General features: G+C 36.5%; 4 protein-coding genes and 1 long non-coding RNA gene across 5 annotated transcripts; 3 read left to right on the plus strand and 2 right to left on the minus strand.

The window, feature by feature from the left end:
- The first annotated feature begins 795 nt into the window (after positions 1-795).
- Positions 796-1,721, plus strand: LOC106298166 (short-chain dehydrogenase TIC 32, chloroplastic-like). Its single transcript, XM_013734245.1, has 2 exons — positions 796-913; positions 1,471-1,721. The coding sequence occupies exons 1-2, from the start codon at positions 796-798 to the stop codon at positions 1,719-1,721; spliced, it is 369 nt and encodes a 122-aa protein (XP_013589699.1).
- Positions 1,475-7,243, plus strand: LOC106300331 (uncharacterized transporter YBR287W). Its single transcript, XM_013736449.1, is given in 8 exon segments — positions 1,475-1,702; positions 1,799-1,878; positions 6,003-6,118; positions 6,120-6,147; positions 6,243-6,335; positions 6,417-6,517; positions 6,599-6,837; positions 6,981-7,243. Coding segments are annotated over 7 exon segments (777 nt in total). The 5' UTR covers positions 1,475-1,702; positions 1,799-1,803; the 3' UTR covers positions 7,106-7,243.
- Positions 1,972-4,776, plus strand: LOC106300332. The gene is made up of 4 exons (XR_001262000.1): positions 1,972-3,278; positions 3,363-3,547; positions 3,641-4,373; positions 4,462-4,776. It is a non-coding gene; the product is annotated as an uncharacterized LOC106300332 (long non-coding RNA).
- On the minus strand, positions 7,155-9,079 carry LOC106300329 (cyclin-dependent kinase B2-1). Its single transcript, XM_013736448.1, has 7 exons — positions 8,767-9,079; positions 8,264-8,467; positions 8,077-8,188; positions 7,910-8,003; positions 7,762-7,831; positions 7,542-7,680; positions 7,155-7,456 (listed from the first exon to the last, which is right to left on the minus strand). The coding sequence occupies exons 1-7, from the start codon at positions 8,991-8,993 to the stop codon at positions 7,361-7,363; spliced, it is 942 nt and encodes a 313-aa protein (XP_013591902.1). The 5' UTR covers positions 8,994-9,079; the 3' UTR covers positions 7,155-7,360.
- Positions 9,080-12,808: 3,729 nt separating this feature from the next.
- Positions 12,809-16,989, minus strand: LOC106301038 (pyrophosphate--fructose 6-phosphate 1-phosphotransferase subunit alpha 2). Its single transcript, XM_013737345.1, has 19 exons — positions 16,818-16,989; positions 16,255-16,427; positions 16,067-16,179; positions 15,878-15,952; positions 15,676-15,789; positions 15,523-15,590; positions 15,318-15,401; positions 15,171-15,224; positions 14,932-15,012; positions 14,755-14,848; positions 14,587-14,660; positions 14,391-14,501; positions 14,254-14,298; positions 14,121-14,177; positions 13,887-13,991; positions 13,682-13,798; positions 13,468-13,571; positions 13,214-13,379; positions 12,809-13,124 (listed from the first exon to the last, which is right to left on the minus strand). The coding sequence occupies exons 1-19, from the start codon at positions 16,905-16,907 to the stop codon at positions 12,996-12,998; spliced, it is 1,854 nt and encodes a 617-aa protein (XP_013592799.1). The 5' UTR covers positions 16,908-16,989; the 3' UTR covers positions 12,809-12,995.

A 16,989-nucleotide genomic window follows, 5' to 3' on the forward strand; every position in this document is an offset into this window, starting at 1 on the left:
TGATTACTAATCATGATTAACACCAAATCATCTTTGATTCTTGGGTTTATCATGAAGAGTAGTGAGTAGTTACCTTTGGATTCATGGGTTAAGGTAGATTAAGGTGATTAAGTGTAGATCTAGGGTGTTTTGTTGTAGATCCTTCTTATTCCTTGCTAGTAGAGTGATCTAAATGCTATTTTAGAGTTGGTCTCTCTAAGGTTGATCTCTAGACATTTCATACCTGAAAAGTATTGATGAAATGTCTGAACCAACTCTCCTAAGCTTTTAACACTCTTTACCAAAGAGATTTGTTGTTAAAGGTGTTAAGATGGCTAATAGACTTGATTTTAATGATTGCTTTGATAATATTCAACCAAAGAGATTTGATGCTTGAGTTATCTTAGTGAATGAACATTCATCTAGAGATAGAATTTGTTTAGGATTGTGTCTAAGCCTAAGGTTGATAGATTAATTGAAAGGTACCACCTTTAGATTGAAACTTGATCACCCAAGGTCAATTCACTTAGTCCATGGATTCTCTCATCTCTAACTATATTGGTTAATGTATGTACTTTGCTAATTATTCAACGAGATCTTAGCATTAATTTGATTAGCTGCCGGCTATAAACTTAGTGGACCTGTCAACAGCAACTCTTCTATCTACTCACGCGTGACACTATTTATAGCCAAACAGGCTCTCCTTTGCTCCTTACCATCCACCTGTAAGACTCTCAATCATCTCTGCTTCTCCATTTTATTGTTCATCTTCTTCTTCACCAGCAATATTTTGAGGGTTTAACAGAGAGAAAGATCATGGGAATATATGGAATGGTGACTGGAAAAGCGGGAAAGAGTGGATTTGGATCAGCTTCAACAGCTGAAGATGTCACTCAGTCCATTGATGCCAATCATCTCACTGCCATCGTTACAGGTTCTTTTTTTTTTCTTTCTAATCTCATCTTACATTTTTTGCAAATCGTGAAAGCGATAATGCTAAATAGAATGAATTATCAATTATCTAACGTTTTTTTGGTGTCGTGGAAGACTCTATGCCAAAAAGATAATACCAATAATACAAAATTAGGTAAAATCTACTATAAATTCAAGGGTTAATTAGTTAATACGATTAGAGTGGAAGAGAAAGTCAACTTGACGATTTAATTAAAATTGAATTTCGAGAAAGTCGGGAATTGTGTTTTTGTTTGTTTCCATTTTCAACCATACAAAATGTAACGGTTCTACAAATTAAACACCAAAGATAATATTTCCTTTTATCGTGAGTATCCGTAATTTTAGAAGTAAGTCAAAATAAGATTTGTAGTGAATTATATATATATTTTTTTGACATGTAGTGAATTATATTAAAATTATAAAAAATTACTTTAAATATGATTTTTGTAAAAAAATTGAAATATATTTGTATTGAATTTAAATATATAGCTATTAATATTTTTTAAATATCTTTAATTGTTACAAAATATGAAAAAGGTGGAACAAGTGGGATTGGATTGGAAGCAGCAAGAGTGTTAGGAATGAGAGGTGCTCATGTGATTATCGCTGCAAGAAACACAAAAGCAGCTAATGAATCTAAAGAGATGATTCTCAAGATGAACCCTAATGCACGTATTGATTATATTCAACTCGATCTCTCTTCCATCAAATCCGTCAGATCCTTCGTCCATCAGTTTCTTGCCCTTAATCTCCCTCTCAACATACTCATGTATGTATACGAATTTTAGTTTTGAGTTTGTTCTTTTGCATTGAATAAGATTTCGAGGTTTTTAATGTTTATTTGTGTTTGTCTATGAAATTTTAGAAACAATGCAGGTGTTATGTTTTGTCCCTTCCAGCTCACTGAAGATGGGATTGAGTCGCAGTTCGCAACAAACCACATTGGTAAGATATCATTTTCTATATTTCTAATAGAAAAACTATATTGAAATACAGAGAGCTCTTTAAAGATGTCCCACAAAAGCATACTATAATATGCTTCAAGGTAAATCAGATGTGTATTAACGTGAATTAGTTAAATAATTTTCTTTTACCAATCAAACATATATACAGTTATATGAATTTCTTTTTTTTTTTGAACAACATAAGACTTTCATTTAGATAAAGGGTTTAGGTGGAGTGCAGGCCCATAGCAAGATGGGTTGAAAGACATGCCTTAGCAAGCACATCCGCTGGCCCATTTGTGATTCTAGGAATGTAAACAAAACGACAACAAGAAAAGGGAGAAAGAGACGAGAAGGATAGGTCGTCGATGTCGGCGAGAACTCCGTAAAGCTCCGTCGTCTTCCGGCGAGAGTTGATCGCTGTTGCGAGCACTTGAGAGTCTGTACGGATACAGATATGAGTGATGTTGTGAGACGCTGCTTGAAGCAAACCTTCTCTGATTGCGAGAGCCTCCCCCATGCATGGTGAGGAGACGTGTGTCTGAGCTTTTGATCCTCGATCCTCGATTTAGTTCCTGCACTGATTGATCCGTGAAAATCCAGGCAAGGCCAGCTGATCTTGTGCGATGATCCCACGACGCATCGGTGAATCAAAAGGATTCCCCAGGATTGGTGATCTCGATCTGACGATTTAGCGGTCCTTGAGATGGCGCTGCTATTTTGCGGGGTTGGGCTGATTCCCATTCTTTCACTCCCACTAGCGCAAGACGAGCTGTCTCTTCTGGTGATTGTGTTCTATTCTCGAAGAGGAGCTTATTTCTTGCTACCCAGATTGACCAACAGAACCATGGAAAAGCGTTTCCAGTGAAGCCATACGGTGGGAGAGGGTTCCATTTCCACGAGTCTCTGAGATTGGCAATAAAACTGGAGTTTTGGGTGGTGTCCAGACGGTGGCTCCAGGGGCTAAAAGCCCAGACCTCTGTTGCAAATTGGCAGTGAAACAGGATGTGGTCAACACTCTCCGGCGCTCCACATCTAGAGCAGGTCGTATTTACCAGAAGGCCTCTTTTTTGGAGATTCTCTCCTGATGGAAGTGCATCTGAGGCGATTTTCTAGAGGAAGAATTTAAGTTTGGGGGAGAGCTGGTTCGACCAGATGAGCTTTTTCCAATCCCGGGAGTCCTCAGAGTTCCCATTTGCGCAGGTTGGTAGTAAGGCTTCATGTTTTGTTAACACTGTTGAGTAGTATCCTGACTTGACAGTGTAGCTTCCCGATTTATGCAGGGGCCAGATGTAGGAATCGTTGGCTCCCAGGATACTTGGACGTAATGCCAGTATGTGGGAGGCTAGTTCCGGGAGCAGATTATTGATGCGTGCCACATTCCACTCTTTCGATTCTCTGGTAAGGATATCTGAAACCATTAGATCACTGTCTTTTAATAACACTGAACCTATTGGTTTTAAATTTATTTCTGGTTTTATCCAGGAGTCATTCCACAGGGATGTTGCTTCCCCATTCCCCACTGCTTTCCCCAGGTGCTTTATCAGGAGGTCGCGGTCCAAAAGGACCCCTCTCCAGCCATGAGAGATTGCTGATGTTGCCTTTGTCTTCAGAAAGGAGGACTTGTGGCAGTACTTCCCCAAGAGTACCTTAGCGAGGAGGCTATCTGGGTTAGTAATGATTCTCCATCCAACTTTAGCTAAGAGGGCTTGGTTAAAGACTTGCACATCACGGAAACCTAACCCTCCCATGTTTTTTGGCAGGGTCATCTTGTCCCAAGAGACCCAACAGATTTTGCGTGCACCGTTCGAAGAGTCCCACCAGAAGCGCGTTAATACAGATTGTATCTTCTTGCAAAGGCTAGCCGGTAGCTCAAAGCAGGTCATCGCGAAGGATGGGATCGGTGAGAGGACCGACATGATCATGGTGGCTTTCCCTGCCGTGGAGAGAAATTTGGTGGACCAGTTGAGAGACTTCTGTTTCATTCTATCTATTATGGAGTCAAAAAGGTCTTTCTTCCTCCGTCCAAAGTGCTCTGGTAAGCCCAAGTACTTCCCTACTCCCCCCTCCCTCTCTATACCTAATTGTGCCTTAACTCTGGAACGGATGTCTGTAGGAGTTTTGCTAGAGAAAGAGATAGAGGACTTGAGAGTATTTATCTTCTGTCCCGATGCTGCTTCATACTTCCTGAGAATGTCTACAAGAGTAGTGCAGGCGTGAGTGTCTGTCTTAGTGAAGAACATGGTGTCATCAGCAAATAAGAGGTGATTGAGTTTTGGACTGTTTCTTGCAACTCTCACGCCTGGTAGTGACCCCATATCTTGTGCTTTTTTGCAGAGTCCCGACAAGACTTCCCCACAGATGATGAAGATGTAGGGAGACAACGGATCTCCTTGACGGATTCCACGCTGAGGATTTACACTTCCTTTCGCCTCATTGCCAATGAGGAAGGAGTAAGACACTGTCGTCACACACTCCATCACCCAGTGTACCCAGGTATCAAAGAACCCCATCCTTTCGAATACGGCTTTGATAAACGACCACTCGAGTCTATCATAAGCCTTACTAATATCAGTTTTTACAGCCATGGAGCAGTGTTTGACAGCCCCTGACGTCTTAAGGAAGTGAAGCACTTCATGCGTGATGAGGACGTTGTCAGAGATTGCTCTACCAGGTATGAAAGCTGACTGGTTTTCCGAAATCACCTCTTGAAGAACAGGTTTTAGACGTATAGAGAGCAGTTTGGAAATGATTTTGTAGTATACATTGCACAGGGCAATAGGCCTATAGTCAGAGACTGCCTTGGGGCTCTGGATTTTTGGGATTAGTCTGATGTGAGTAGAGTTGATGGAATTAGGTAGAACTCCTTCTCTGAAGAAATACTGAATCTCTTTTATGATCGCAGGTCCCACAACCTTCCAGTTGGACTGGAAGAAACTTGCTGAAAAGCCGTCAGGCCCCGGCGCCTTATCTGGGTGAATCGCAAAGGCAGCATCTTTAATTTCCAGGGGTGTGAGTATCACAGTCAACCTGTTGTTTGTGTCCGTGGAGATAGATGGTGTAAGAGCAGAGTTCACAATTTCTATAGCTGAGGCTCCGGAGGATGTGAAAATGTCAGAGAAGTATGTTGAGATTGTATGTATAATTTTTTCATCTTCAAAAACAGGTACCCCTTCTGCATTTTCTATGACCGAGATTCTGTTTCTGGCTCTCCTCCCTTTGGTTGCAGCATGAAAAAAAAATTGTGTTCTTATCTCCCAGGGAGAGCCAGAGTAGTCTGCTACGCTGTCTCCAAAAGTCTTCCTCTTCTTTGTACGCCTTAAGAAGTTTTTGATTGATGAGGGAGATCAGATTGTCATCAGAGGTAGACGCCGTGAGTGCCTTGTCCAGATCTCCCTTTAGTTCCATAATTAATTTCTTGCTATTAACGTGGAAAACCCTGCTCCATGCAGAAATGGCATGTCTACATTTGCAGATTCTAGCAGCAACAGGGAGGAGTGTATTATGATTCCAGATTTGTTATATGAATTTCTAAAAGGGTAATTATTAGGAAACATCATCGTATGCTTACATGTACTTCAATTGTGTGTCACTATCTTAGGAAAATCTTATATATGTACTACCTTGTATGTTGTGTCACCAATTGGTCCCCACGTGATCTATAGAAATAAGTTTCGAGAAAATGTAAAACAAACAAACTATAGCTATATGCTAGAACATCATGTTAGAACATGGTGATTTTCTTAAGAAATATACTATATAGTACTCCCTCCGTTTCATAATATAAGTAGTTTTGGCTAAAAAGCACGAAGATTAAAAAAATTATTATGTTTTTAAAAAATATTTTATAATAAATAGGTTAGATATAATTTAACCAATAAAAAATAATTCTATTTAATTTGATTGGTCACACTGTATTCATTAAATGTAAAAGTTACCTAGAAATACGAAAATTACTTACATTTTGAAACAAAAACGTTTCCTAAAACTATTTATACAATATGAAAGAGAGGAAGTATAATATATAGGCGCGCGATTAGTAAAGCATTTAATTAATAATCTTTATATCAAACAAACCACTCTATACATTAAAAATGGAATTCCAGGTCATGTTATGTTTATCAGATGGGATCAGTTTACATATGGACTTACGTATACAATCTTATGCGGGTACTTAACTCTCCCATTGAAACACAACCTTCTATCGAATCCAACTACGACACCTGCAAAGTTCCATTGATTTGCTTCTCAAGAAGAAGATAACCAAAAGGTCTCTCAACTCATCTCATGCATGCTCAATAACTATTCATTCATCAGAGATGATCCTTTTGGTAATTACTTTGCTTATGTGTGATTGTGTGACAGGTTGGGAGGTGGGACAAAGTCAAGAGAAGAATAGTTTCATTGTCGGAGAAAGTCAACTTAAGTACAATATTTGCTCCATCGACCATTGCTGCGGTTTGTAATCTTTCACTCCCTTACTACTCAAACATTCATAGTACTTCTGTAATCTTTCTTACATTTTTTTTTTGTGTTCAGATGATCGCGCTTGTGATCGGTCTCATTACTCCTTTAAGGAAGCTAATAATCGGCAATGGAGCTCCTCTTGGAGTACTTCAAGACTCAGTAACTCTAGTGGGGTAATTAAACTAGTATAGAACCACTTGAGGAAGCTAATAATTACAAACTTAATGGAGCTTCTTGTTTTATTTTGGCCTAAGAGATGGAGCCATTCCTGCTATGACCTTGATCATTGGAGGAAACCTACTCAAAGGTATGAGGAGCTCAGGAATGAAAAAATCCACCATCATTGGTGTCTTGGTTGCACGTTACATTCTCCTACCTATAAGTGGTGTGTTAATAGTAAGAGGAGCATACAAGTTGGATCTGATTACCTCAGAGCCCTTGTACCAGTTCGTTCTGCTTATTCAGTATGCTGTCCCACCAGCAATGAATCTAGGTTCGTTGCTCCAAACCCAAACTCTTTTTCCAACTTAAATAATCAACATGATTTAGTCACCACTCTGCATTGCTGCAAACCAAACTCTTTTTCACTTAAATAATCAAACATTAATTTACTGATTTAGTCACACCACTCTGCAGGCACAATAACTCAGTTATTTGGAGCTGGTGAAAGCGAATGCTCAGTGGTTATGTTATGGACTTACGCTTTGGCTTCTGTTTCACTCACTGCTTGGCCTACGTTCTTCATGTGGCTTGTGGCTTAAAACCAACACTAGATCTTCATGTATACTGTTTTGAATCTAGATGATTGGATCATGTATCATCAAGGGTGTAGTATCATTATAGAATAGATTTAAGTCTTCTTAAAAACGTTGAAAGCTAATAAAGCCTTTTGATACAAACTTGGGAACAGAAAGAAACACAATCAGAGGTGATGATAATAAGCTAAAGCGAAGAGAGTGAGAAGCACACTAGAGATATGCTTGAAAGAAGCACTAACTCAAAGATCAAAATCCTCCTCAGAGAGAGGACTTGTCCTGCAGATCATCGAAGTAAGGATGCTCCATAGCCATCTTTGCTGAGATTCGTTTCGCTGGCTCGTACTGCAGCATTTTCTGTTCCAGGAAGATGATAATAAAAACCATAAGTCTGTGGTGTTGAATTTGTTCTGATGACTAGCTAAAGAACTTTGAAACTTACAGAGAGAAGATCAAGTCCAGCCTGGTCGAGTTTCGGAACAGACGTGGAGAGACTCAACGGCTTCCACTGTGGGTACGCGTGCCAGTTCTTGAGTGTGCTCACACCTGGCCACATTTCTTCGTTGGGTGTCCCAAGCAACCTGAGTAAAGAGAGCGACACAATATTAAAGGGTTTGAGTGTTTAATGTTTTTCAAAGCAAGAGTGTGGAACAAAGACTCACCTGAAAATATGGAGAAGCTGTTGGAGCTCAGAGTCTCCAGCAAAAATCGCGTGGTTAGTCACAAGCTCAGCTGTTAATATCAAAGAAAAACAATGTTAGTTACTGTATTTTACAAGTAAAAACTGATGTTGAAGTGAATAAAACGTACCAAAAACGCAGCCAACAGACCACATATCAACAGCTGTAGAGTAATGAGTGGCGCCAAGAAGAACTTCTGGAGCTCTATACCACAGAGTCAATATCTGTTGGATTTAAAAACAAGAAAATGTAGGTATGCAAGAAACAGTGAGTTTTTTTATGCATAGAGATTATTACCTCATGAGTATACTTCTTCATAGGGAGAGTGAAGGCTCTGGCTAAACCAAGATCCGCAATCTTGAGCCTCATAGTCTTGGGATCCATCAAGAGATTGTGAGGCTTCAGATCTCTGTTAACGAAACCAAGAGAAAGTAAGTAAGATCTCTCTCTCTTAAATCATTCTCACTTGTAAAACATTATATACCTGTGCAGCACACCGTGGCCATGGCAGAAGGCGATCCCTTTGCAGAGTTGGTACATCAAACTCTTGACGATTTGGGGAGGAATGTTGTCTCCGGTTTGACGGAAACTTCTGATGTACTTCTTGACGTCAGTGTCCATGTACTCGAACACCAGGTACAGCACAGTTTTGCCGTCTTTGCTCAGTCCCTGCTTAACGTCCATCAACCTGAATAAAATCAACAATCCTAATTGAGATCGAGATGCAGTGTTTGATCATCCCAAATACTGATTGAGATCTATCAACTCTAGGAATCATCTCCAGAATCCTAATTGATCATCCAAATCCTAATTGAGATCTATCAACTCTAGGAATCATCTCATATCCAACGAATCATCAGAGTTAAACACATAGCGATCCAAATCAGATACGAAATCGAGATCTAACGGAACGAACACTGTACTATACGAAACCCTAAGGCAACTGCAATAGAGAGAGAGAGAGAGAGAGAGAGAGGGAATCCGAACATGACGATGTGAGGATCGCGAGCGAGCATGCGTAAGATGGAGATCTCGCGGAGAGTGGTGGAAGGAACGCCTTCTTCGTCCTCGTGGAGACGCGTCTTCTTGAGAGCGACGATCTTTCCCGTGGCTTTCTCTCTGGCTCTGTAGACTTTCCCGTAAGTGCCTTCGCCGACTTTCTCGAGCTTCTCAAAAGCGTCCATGGCGGAAACTGCTATAACTTCCTTATCCATCTCTCTCTCTCTCTCTCTACAACTTTTCTTCCTCTTTCTCTCAGACGGTTCTTAAAGTGAAATGAAGGGAGAGAAGAGAGTGTAGATGGATGGGTTATATAATAAAAATGAAATTCGAATTAATGTAAGATTCCTTTTTCGACTTTACAACGGATGGATAATTCGAAATTCAAACCAGAGCGGTCTTTTTTTTGTTATACGCTTCCTTCATTGTTATTAATATATTTTATTCGCCTCCCTAGGACGACTGACTATATAGTTTTCTAAAAAAATATTTTTCTAAAATTGCAAAGATTGAATTTGATAGCCAATAATCAAATTCGGATCTCTGAATTAATACATGAACTAGCTTTTGACTCGATGTCTTTTTCTTTTATAAAGAAAAGTATTCTTCAGCATTTCAATTTTATAGATATATAAGATTTACATATAACATATTTGTTTAAATTTGGCATGTCTACCATAAACATTCTTATTGTTTATATGTTATAATTTATTGTTTAGATTTTTCAGTTCCTTGTTTGTTTATATGAATTTATTTGTATTTTGTAAAAATTTGGAATATAAATAATTAACATGTATATATATATATATTCGTTCATAAACTTAATCACAATCACAGAAAAATTAATTACAATCATTCGGTGAATATTCAGATGGAGCTTGAAATATCCAAGCTTGGCAAAAGTAGAGCCGCTGCTTCAGGTAAAGAACAATTCTTTCAGTCTCTTTTTTTCCATTATGTTTCTCAACTAGAGAAAGAGGAAGTTGATCATCTGAAAGCCTACAAATAATTTGAGTAACATAAACATCACGATAAAAAGGAACAATTAGTCACGGGTCAAATTTTTTTAAAAACAAAACAGAGTTAAAATCTTTGTGTTAACTCTAATGCTTCCAGGATTTTTCGATAGGTAGAGGCGTGATATGCATCTAAAGAGTTAGTGATTTGCAGCTCCCCTAGTAAAGTTACAACATACGTTATTTCAAATAGAAAAATCTATTGAAAAAAACTTTTTAAAAAAAAAAACTGTAAAGAAATTGATTTTTGTGAACCTGATCAACAAACAATTTGTTTGATCATTTCCTTACTCAATAAAAGGTTCTAGATATGAACTTGAACTCGCCAATTGGATTTGAAATAGTCATCTTAGTTTAGTTTTTGGTAGCGTGCAATGATATGATTTCATGAAAGATAGATGAGATATATATATATAGCTGGCTTGTTATATGGTAGGTTAAATAGGAAATACTAACAAAATATATTGTTAGTTGTGTGATATATGCGCGAATTCAAAGCGAATATACGATTTTAAATTAGTTTAAATACATTTCCTTTTAAATTAAATCACAGTAAAACCAGAATATTCGTTATTGAAGATAAGGAATATGTGTTTTCGAAGTTTTGACAAGAGAATATGGAGATTGTATTAGTTAATTGATATTTTTTTGTTACAATGATTGCGTTGAAATAGGAAACAAAACTTTGGTTTGGAAAGCACGTTATTATTAGTATCTGATAGTATCTTTAGATTTAGATTGTTTGTGTTAGTTGCTTGATATTGTTATATTTATGACGATTGCGTGGAAATAGTAATGTTGGAATGATATTGAATTTAGGAAAATAGTACATTATTAGTTATGATTTTGTACACCGAAAAAATCTAATAATACTAACTATAATAATATTTTTTTGATGCTAACTATTATAACCCAGTATTTTAAATATATAATAACATTTTATACATGTTTGATCAAATCATACAATTAATCAAACCATAAAACCGAGTAAACAAAATAAAAGATGAAATTAAAAAATTAGATGACAAAAAGTTACTTGATAGCAAAACAATGATCGCAAGACAATTACATTATTTATAAACATGATATATATTGGATAGAATTATGGGGTTAAGTATTTGTACTATAGGTTTTTTAGTGTAGTCAAATTAACATTGTATTTATTGGTTTTGTTTATGCAGAACAAATTAAACCGAGGCATGCTGTGGAGAATTACGTATTTTTGGTTCATTCGGTTTAGTTTCCAATTAAAAGGGAGAAGGGGACGTAAGTTAAGTTTGGTTGTCTAGGAAATTTGAAAAACGACAGTTTCTTAAGGTTCATTCGGTTTAGTTTCCAATTAAATCGGTAAAGGGGACATCAATTTAAGTTTGGTTGTTAAGGAAATATTCAAAACGACATCGGTAAAGGGGACATCAATTTAAGTTTAACAAATATTCAAAACAACAGCCTCTTAAGTCAATGGCATAAGATTGTAATTTTTGAGAAAAACTCAGGTACTTCAGTTTTAATAGATTAGACTAGAGTTTGATCCGTGCATCTGCATGAGTGTTTAATTTAATAAAATAGACATATAAATTTTTTTACAATACAAAATATAATAGTTGTACAAACATACATTCATATGGGTATTTATTCGATTTGTAATTGTGATAAATGGACTATTTTTATTGTGTGTAATTTGTTGATTTCTCATATTGTGGTAGAATACAAAACCAATTAAAAATATATTATATAATATATTTGTCGATTTATATTTTTGACTATAGTAACCATTTTGATGTATTTATTTCTAAATTAGAGTACCAATTATTATGTTTATATATATTAATAAATCTATATTTTCAAAATTAAATGTATCATGTTTTAATAACATAGATATACATGTCTCTAAAAAATTTTTTTATATGCCAAATAAATTTCACTTTTATTTTCATTTTTGAGAAAATATTAAATTGAAATTTATTTGTTGTATTCTTATAATTCAAATTTATACGTGTGAATTGTATTAATCATCAAATTATTTAATATATATTTTAAAAATAACTTTATATATTTTAATAAAAATATCTATAGTTTATATTTTGCATGTGAAATAAAATAATGATATATATGAATATATCTATAACATTTAAAGTTTGTAGATACATTTTAAATAAATTTATTTAGTTTTATTGTAAAAGTTGGTTACAGAATAATCCGGTTAGAAAATAATCGTAAGTTTCGTACGTTTGGTTAGAAAAGAATTTAACAAAATAAATGATTTGTAGTTAATCAATTAAGTTTGAAGTTTGGATAGCGAAAAATCTAACAAAATAAATGATTTGTTGTCAATTAATTAATAGTTATTAATTAGGTAGCACATGTAGTTATTAGAATGAAAAAAAAAATTCTATTACTTACTTCACTTTTAATAATATAGATATATTAAAATAGATATTTTGATTATATTGAATATATGGAGGGAGTAACAAAGATATAATATTCATTGAACAAATGGACAATGTTCGTATATGTTTTCTTATTGTTCATATGTTGATCTCGTGTGGTTAAAATGATTTTTTCACTTATTACGTCATTTTTTTACACTATAGTATAAATATATTTAAAAATTGGATTGTAAGATACAACTGATTCATGATATGATTATTAAAGTATAAACTAATCATCTTTTTCGTGAAAAAAAATGTCTCAACTGATTCATGTTTTGATATTCCTTATTGGTTAGATTTGTTTAAATTATTGTTGCCATGTTTTTAGTTAAAAAATCAATTTTAAAAAATGTTTAATAAAACAGGAAAGACAAAGAATATTTATTGTTAGGTTTATTAAATACTGCAATGGCAGTCTATTGTAAATATAATTTTGTATTTCTTTTTTAATAGATTAGATTGTATGTAAATTTTAAATAACTTAAATACTCAATTAATTAAGGGCATGAATTTGTAAATCTAGAGTTTTGGAAGATCATGAAACTTTCGGTTTGTTACAGAAAAAAAAGCTGTGTCACTATATAAAAAGCAAACCCAAATCCAAAATATTATTGCTTATTGTTTTACTAAACTCAACTTTGAACAATAGAGTTGTGTAAATCAGAAAACAAAATCAAAACGTGAGTCTATGAAGAGAGTGATAGAGAGGGGAAGGTCAAAGACGAAAGATTTAAAACAAAGTTTGGGAGATGTAGTAATGGAAAATCATTTAAGCAAATTGTTGACCGCTGGTGGAAGAAGATGAGATTGTGGAGAGCACATCAGTCACCGAAGCCATTACGCTCAGTGCCGCTTTCAATACATCTTGAGAGCATCCCGGTTTCACTAGCGTCCTCACCTGACAATCATAATATCACACATAATCAATACACACTCTACTAAGGAAGCCTTGACATGATTAAAAAAGGGGAAAAAATGTTGTAGTACCTGATCAAGATACTCCTGCAGCTTCTTGATTCTCCCCATGTAATCTTGGTCTTCAACACACAGAGTTACCGCCTTTACATCTGCACCTGGACCATCGTACTGAACCGGTCCTGGGTTTCTGTACATATCTTCCATCAAGAATTTCTGCTCATTTTGTCTCAATAGCCTGCAATATAAAAAGAAGGAATAACCACGAGTCTCCATTTCACCTCCTTCATTCATTTCAATGATGTTGAGAGTTTTTAGCAACTTACTCGTATGCTTTGCCTTTCAAGTCCACCGTAGCTGGATGAATTGCTGGTCTGCCTATTGAGGTTGAACCACAGTTTTGGGACCAGCGCTTAACCGTCATCATTGCCTAAACATTGACCAGTGAAAGAGAGAAGGTAAGTAAGACTGAATGAAACTTGGAGCAAGTCAAAAAGAAAGAGCATATATCAAACAAATTTCAGGGAGACAAAACTCAACCGTCATAGGTGCGGCGCCACATTTCCATTTGTTTACAGGACTCTTCAGGTTAGTCACAGTTGCCATGTAGCCGTTCAAACCAGCTGCAAGGATGTGGTAACATATATGCCCAAGGACCTGCAATAATGTTATCAGCTGATAATGTCAGTTTCCAAAACACTATTAAATTTCCAATAGAATTCTAGTGCAGTTGGCGATCATTTACATAGGCATAGTCACAGTCGAATTTTGATGGGAGAGATCCACGAGCTTGGTAACCAAAAAAGTGACAGATAGCGTTGAACTTCTTCCCCTTGTATGTTCCTTCTTTCTGTCATTTTCGAAAATTAGTGTTTAAGAGAAAAGATCTATTCAACCAATAAACAACTTGAACTTTCAACCAATATCCCTTTATTATAATAATGAAAGAATATCAGTAAAATGGGAACGTGAAGTATACCGTGCGCTTGTTCATTTCAGTCTCCACAAGATAAGCTAGGAGTTTCTCTGTCTCAATCTACAGAAGAAAGCAAGTGAGCGATTAGGATTTTAACTTTGTAAAGAACAGCGGTCACCATTTTCATTCTACTTACCTGGGAGAGCTGAGCAGAATCATCAGACTCGGGATGCAGAAGTAGCTGCAGCAAGAGAAAACGAAAAAATTTCGTAAGTATTCATTCATAAAACATGTGAGGAAAACAAAGAAAGTCCCAAGCTATAGGAATGGAACCTGTTTCTTAATGAATGGAGGCAAGAACTCAAACAAGGCAGATGACCAAGGTGACAGCTTAGTAGAAATGTTATCAGCATGAACACCCTCCTTAAGCAGTCCATGAATTTCCTGCATCGCATAACGCCAACATGTAAGATACTTACTATGATTTTCTACTCAAAGAAACCAGAAAATTATCTTTTCAAATTACTACCTTCAACAGAGCATAGAGTTCAGGAATACTCTCTACGATCCCTTCAGGAATTAGGATGACTCCATGATTTTTGTCTGGAACAAATAAACGGTATATCATTGAGGTTAGTGAGCAAGCAAAAGACATCACTACTGCCAACATTGCATAAACTAGTTCTAATTATGAGACCTTGTCCTGCTCTTGCTTGCACAGCATCACAGATTTGTTTGGTGATGTCAAATATCGTGAGCTTAGATGCTGTAACCTCCTCACCCAGTATCACCTGAGGCAATGGCATCACATGCAAGTAAGAATCTATAGAGATCATTACCAACAACTTCGATTGTATATGTTTAAAAAGAATACCATGTTTGGATGAGACTGAAGTGTACACTCAAGGGCAACATGTGAATGCTTCCGGCCCATGAGACGGACGAAGTAATAATACTGGCAACACATAGGAAAACATATATTATTATAGAGAATAGAAAACCATATTAATATGAATAGAAAATACACTAAGATGCAGCCAGACTAAACACTTAAATGGTTAAGTGGCCTTAGCAACCTTTCTAAAACATCAAACGGCTTGAAATATTATTTACCTTCTCTGCTGAAAGGGCATCGGTGCAGACATTGCTGATGAGTTGAGAATTCACCTGTACACGGTAGAATAACATTAGACTAGATAACGAGATAAGATGTTATTATCCGAAAGAACTGGCGCGAGCAAGGAAATAAATTTCAGTTACCTTGCATATAGTGTCGAAACCAACGTTTGCCTCCACAAACTGATTCTTGAGATCCCCATTAATAGTGACCGGAACACCAACAACCTGAAATATATAAGTAATTTCTGCTATTAACTAATTCATCAGTAGAAAGGTGCAACCATTTCACTTGATTGTTTCATGAAGTATCAGTCTGAGAAAGAGAAAACCGGGAGAAATGTTGGACCTTTGTTGAGCATTTTGCTTCAGCAAAAAATTCAGCAAGATGAGCGGCATCTGTGTTGGATGTTACACCTACTCAATAAAAACATACAATAAGCTTTACAAAAAAATAGATATCATTTATCACCAACACTATAAAAAAGAGAACAGTAGGTACCTCCAATGATAACAAGGCCATCCAACTTCAAATCTGTGCAAGCTTTCAGAGCAGCATTAACCTGCTCGGTTGTTCTAATCTGATCCTTGGTTCTTCCAAGCAAATCAAAGCCACCTTATACAACATACATTAATTCACCAGCCGTCAGAGAGCAATACAAATAAAAAGGCTGAATCATCTTAACAATATCTTTACAACCAACCTTGGTTTTTGTAGGTTTGGAGGACATCATCAGTGATCTCCAGGGCCTTTTGAGCAAATAGACCTTCAGAACCACCTGTTGAAAGGTTACAGAACTTTCAATTATAATCATTCAGAGATCAACACGAAAGTAAGATTTAACAGAAATAAAAAAAAAAAAAAAAAAAAAAAAAAAAAAACAGAACATTACCCAAAAATCCTAGCAGAGTGTTCTTTGCGTTATGCACTTTGAGAGCCTCATAAAGACCCCAAATCACATTGTGACCACCAGGAGCCTGCCTTCCAGAAAACACAATTCCAACCCTACAATAGAAAACATCCAACTCAAAACCAACAACAAAGCAACAATTACAGAGAAGATAATACACAGAAGCATACCTAATGGCTGGATGCTCGGTGATGATCTGAGCATCAGGAACTTTGGCAGTCGCCCTAAGGAAGTGAGCCAAAGGCTGACCTAGAGTATGCGGGAAGGCACGTGCAATGATGTGCGCATCACCAGCTTTTGCCACAGTGGTTCCATCACCAAATTCAACGCGAACAGTTGTCCCCTAACAATAAAAATGCACATCCACCAATAAACAAACTCAACTCACCAATTCCCAAAAAAAAAATTTAAAAAACACTATTCCAAAAAAAAAAAAATCACGTTGAACTACAACAACAACAACCAAAAACTATTAGTACTGGCGCCACGTCAGCATGCAACTCCACCTAATAGTAGATCAGGCAGTTACGGGGATCCTAAAACCCTAGATCACAGTCTCAAATCACAATCCATTTGTTTAAAACAGATCTGCATAAACAGTGACACCATCGCAACCTCCCTCGAGGAGAAAATCACACTAAACGATTCGAAATTGCGAGAAAACGAAACAGAGAAACGAAAAGCATAGAGATCCGAGCGTTCGAGACAGTATTAAGAGTGAGCGTGAAGGGACCTGGAGACAAGGAGGGAGCTGAGGCAGGTACTGAGATCGAATCTGTTGAAGAGGAGAGAGTTCTCTGGGGATTCCGAAATCTGAATCCATGGGGGAGCGATCGATCGCTTTTTAGGTTTTCGAGAGAGGTTTTTAGGTTGGTGAGTGAGTTTAGTTTTTTTTTTTTTTTTTT

The sequence above is a fragment of the Brassica oleracea genome, chromosome C6 (genome assembly GCF_000695525.1).
Source record: "Brassica oleracea var. oleracea cultivar TO1000 chromosome C6, BOL, whole genome shotgun sequence".
NCBI classification, from domain to species: Eukaryota; Viridiplantae; Streptophyta; class Magnoliopsida; order Brassicales; family Brassicaceae; genus Brassica; species Brassica oleracea.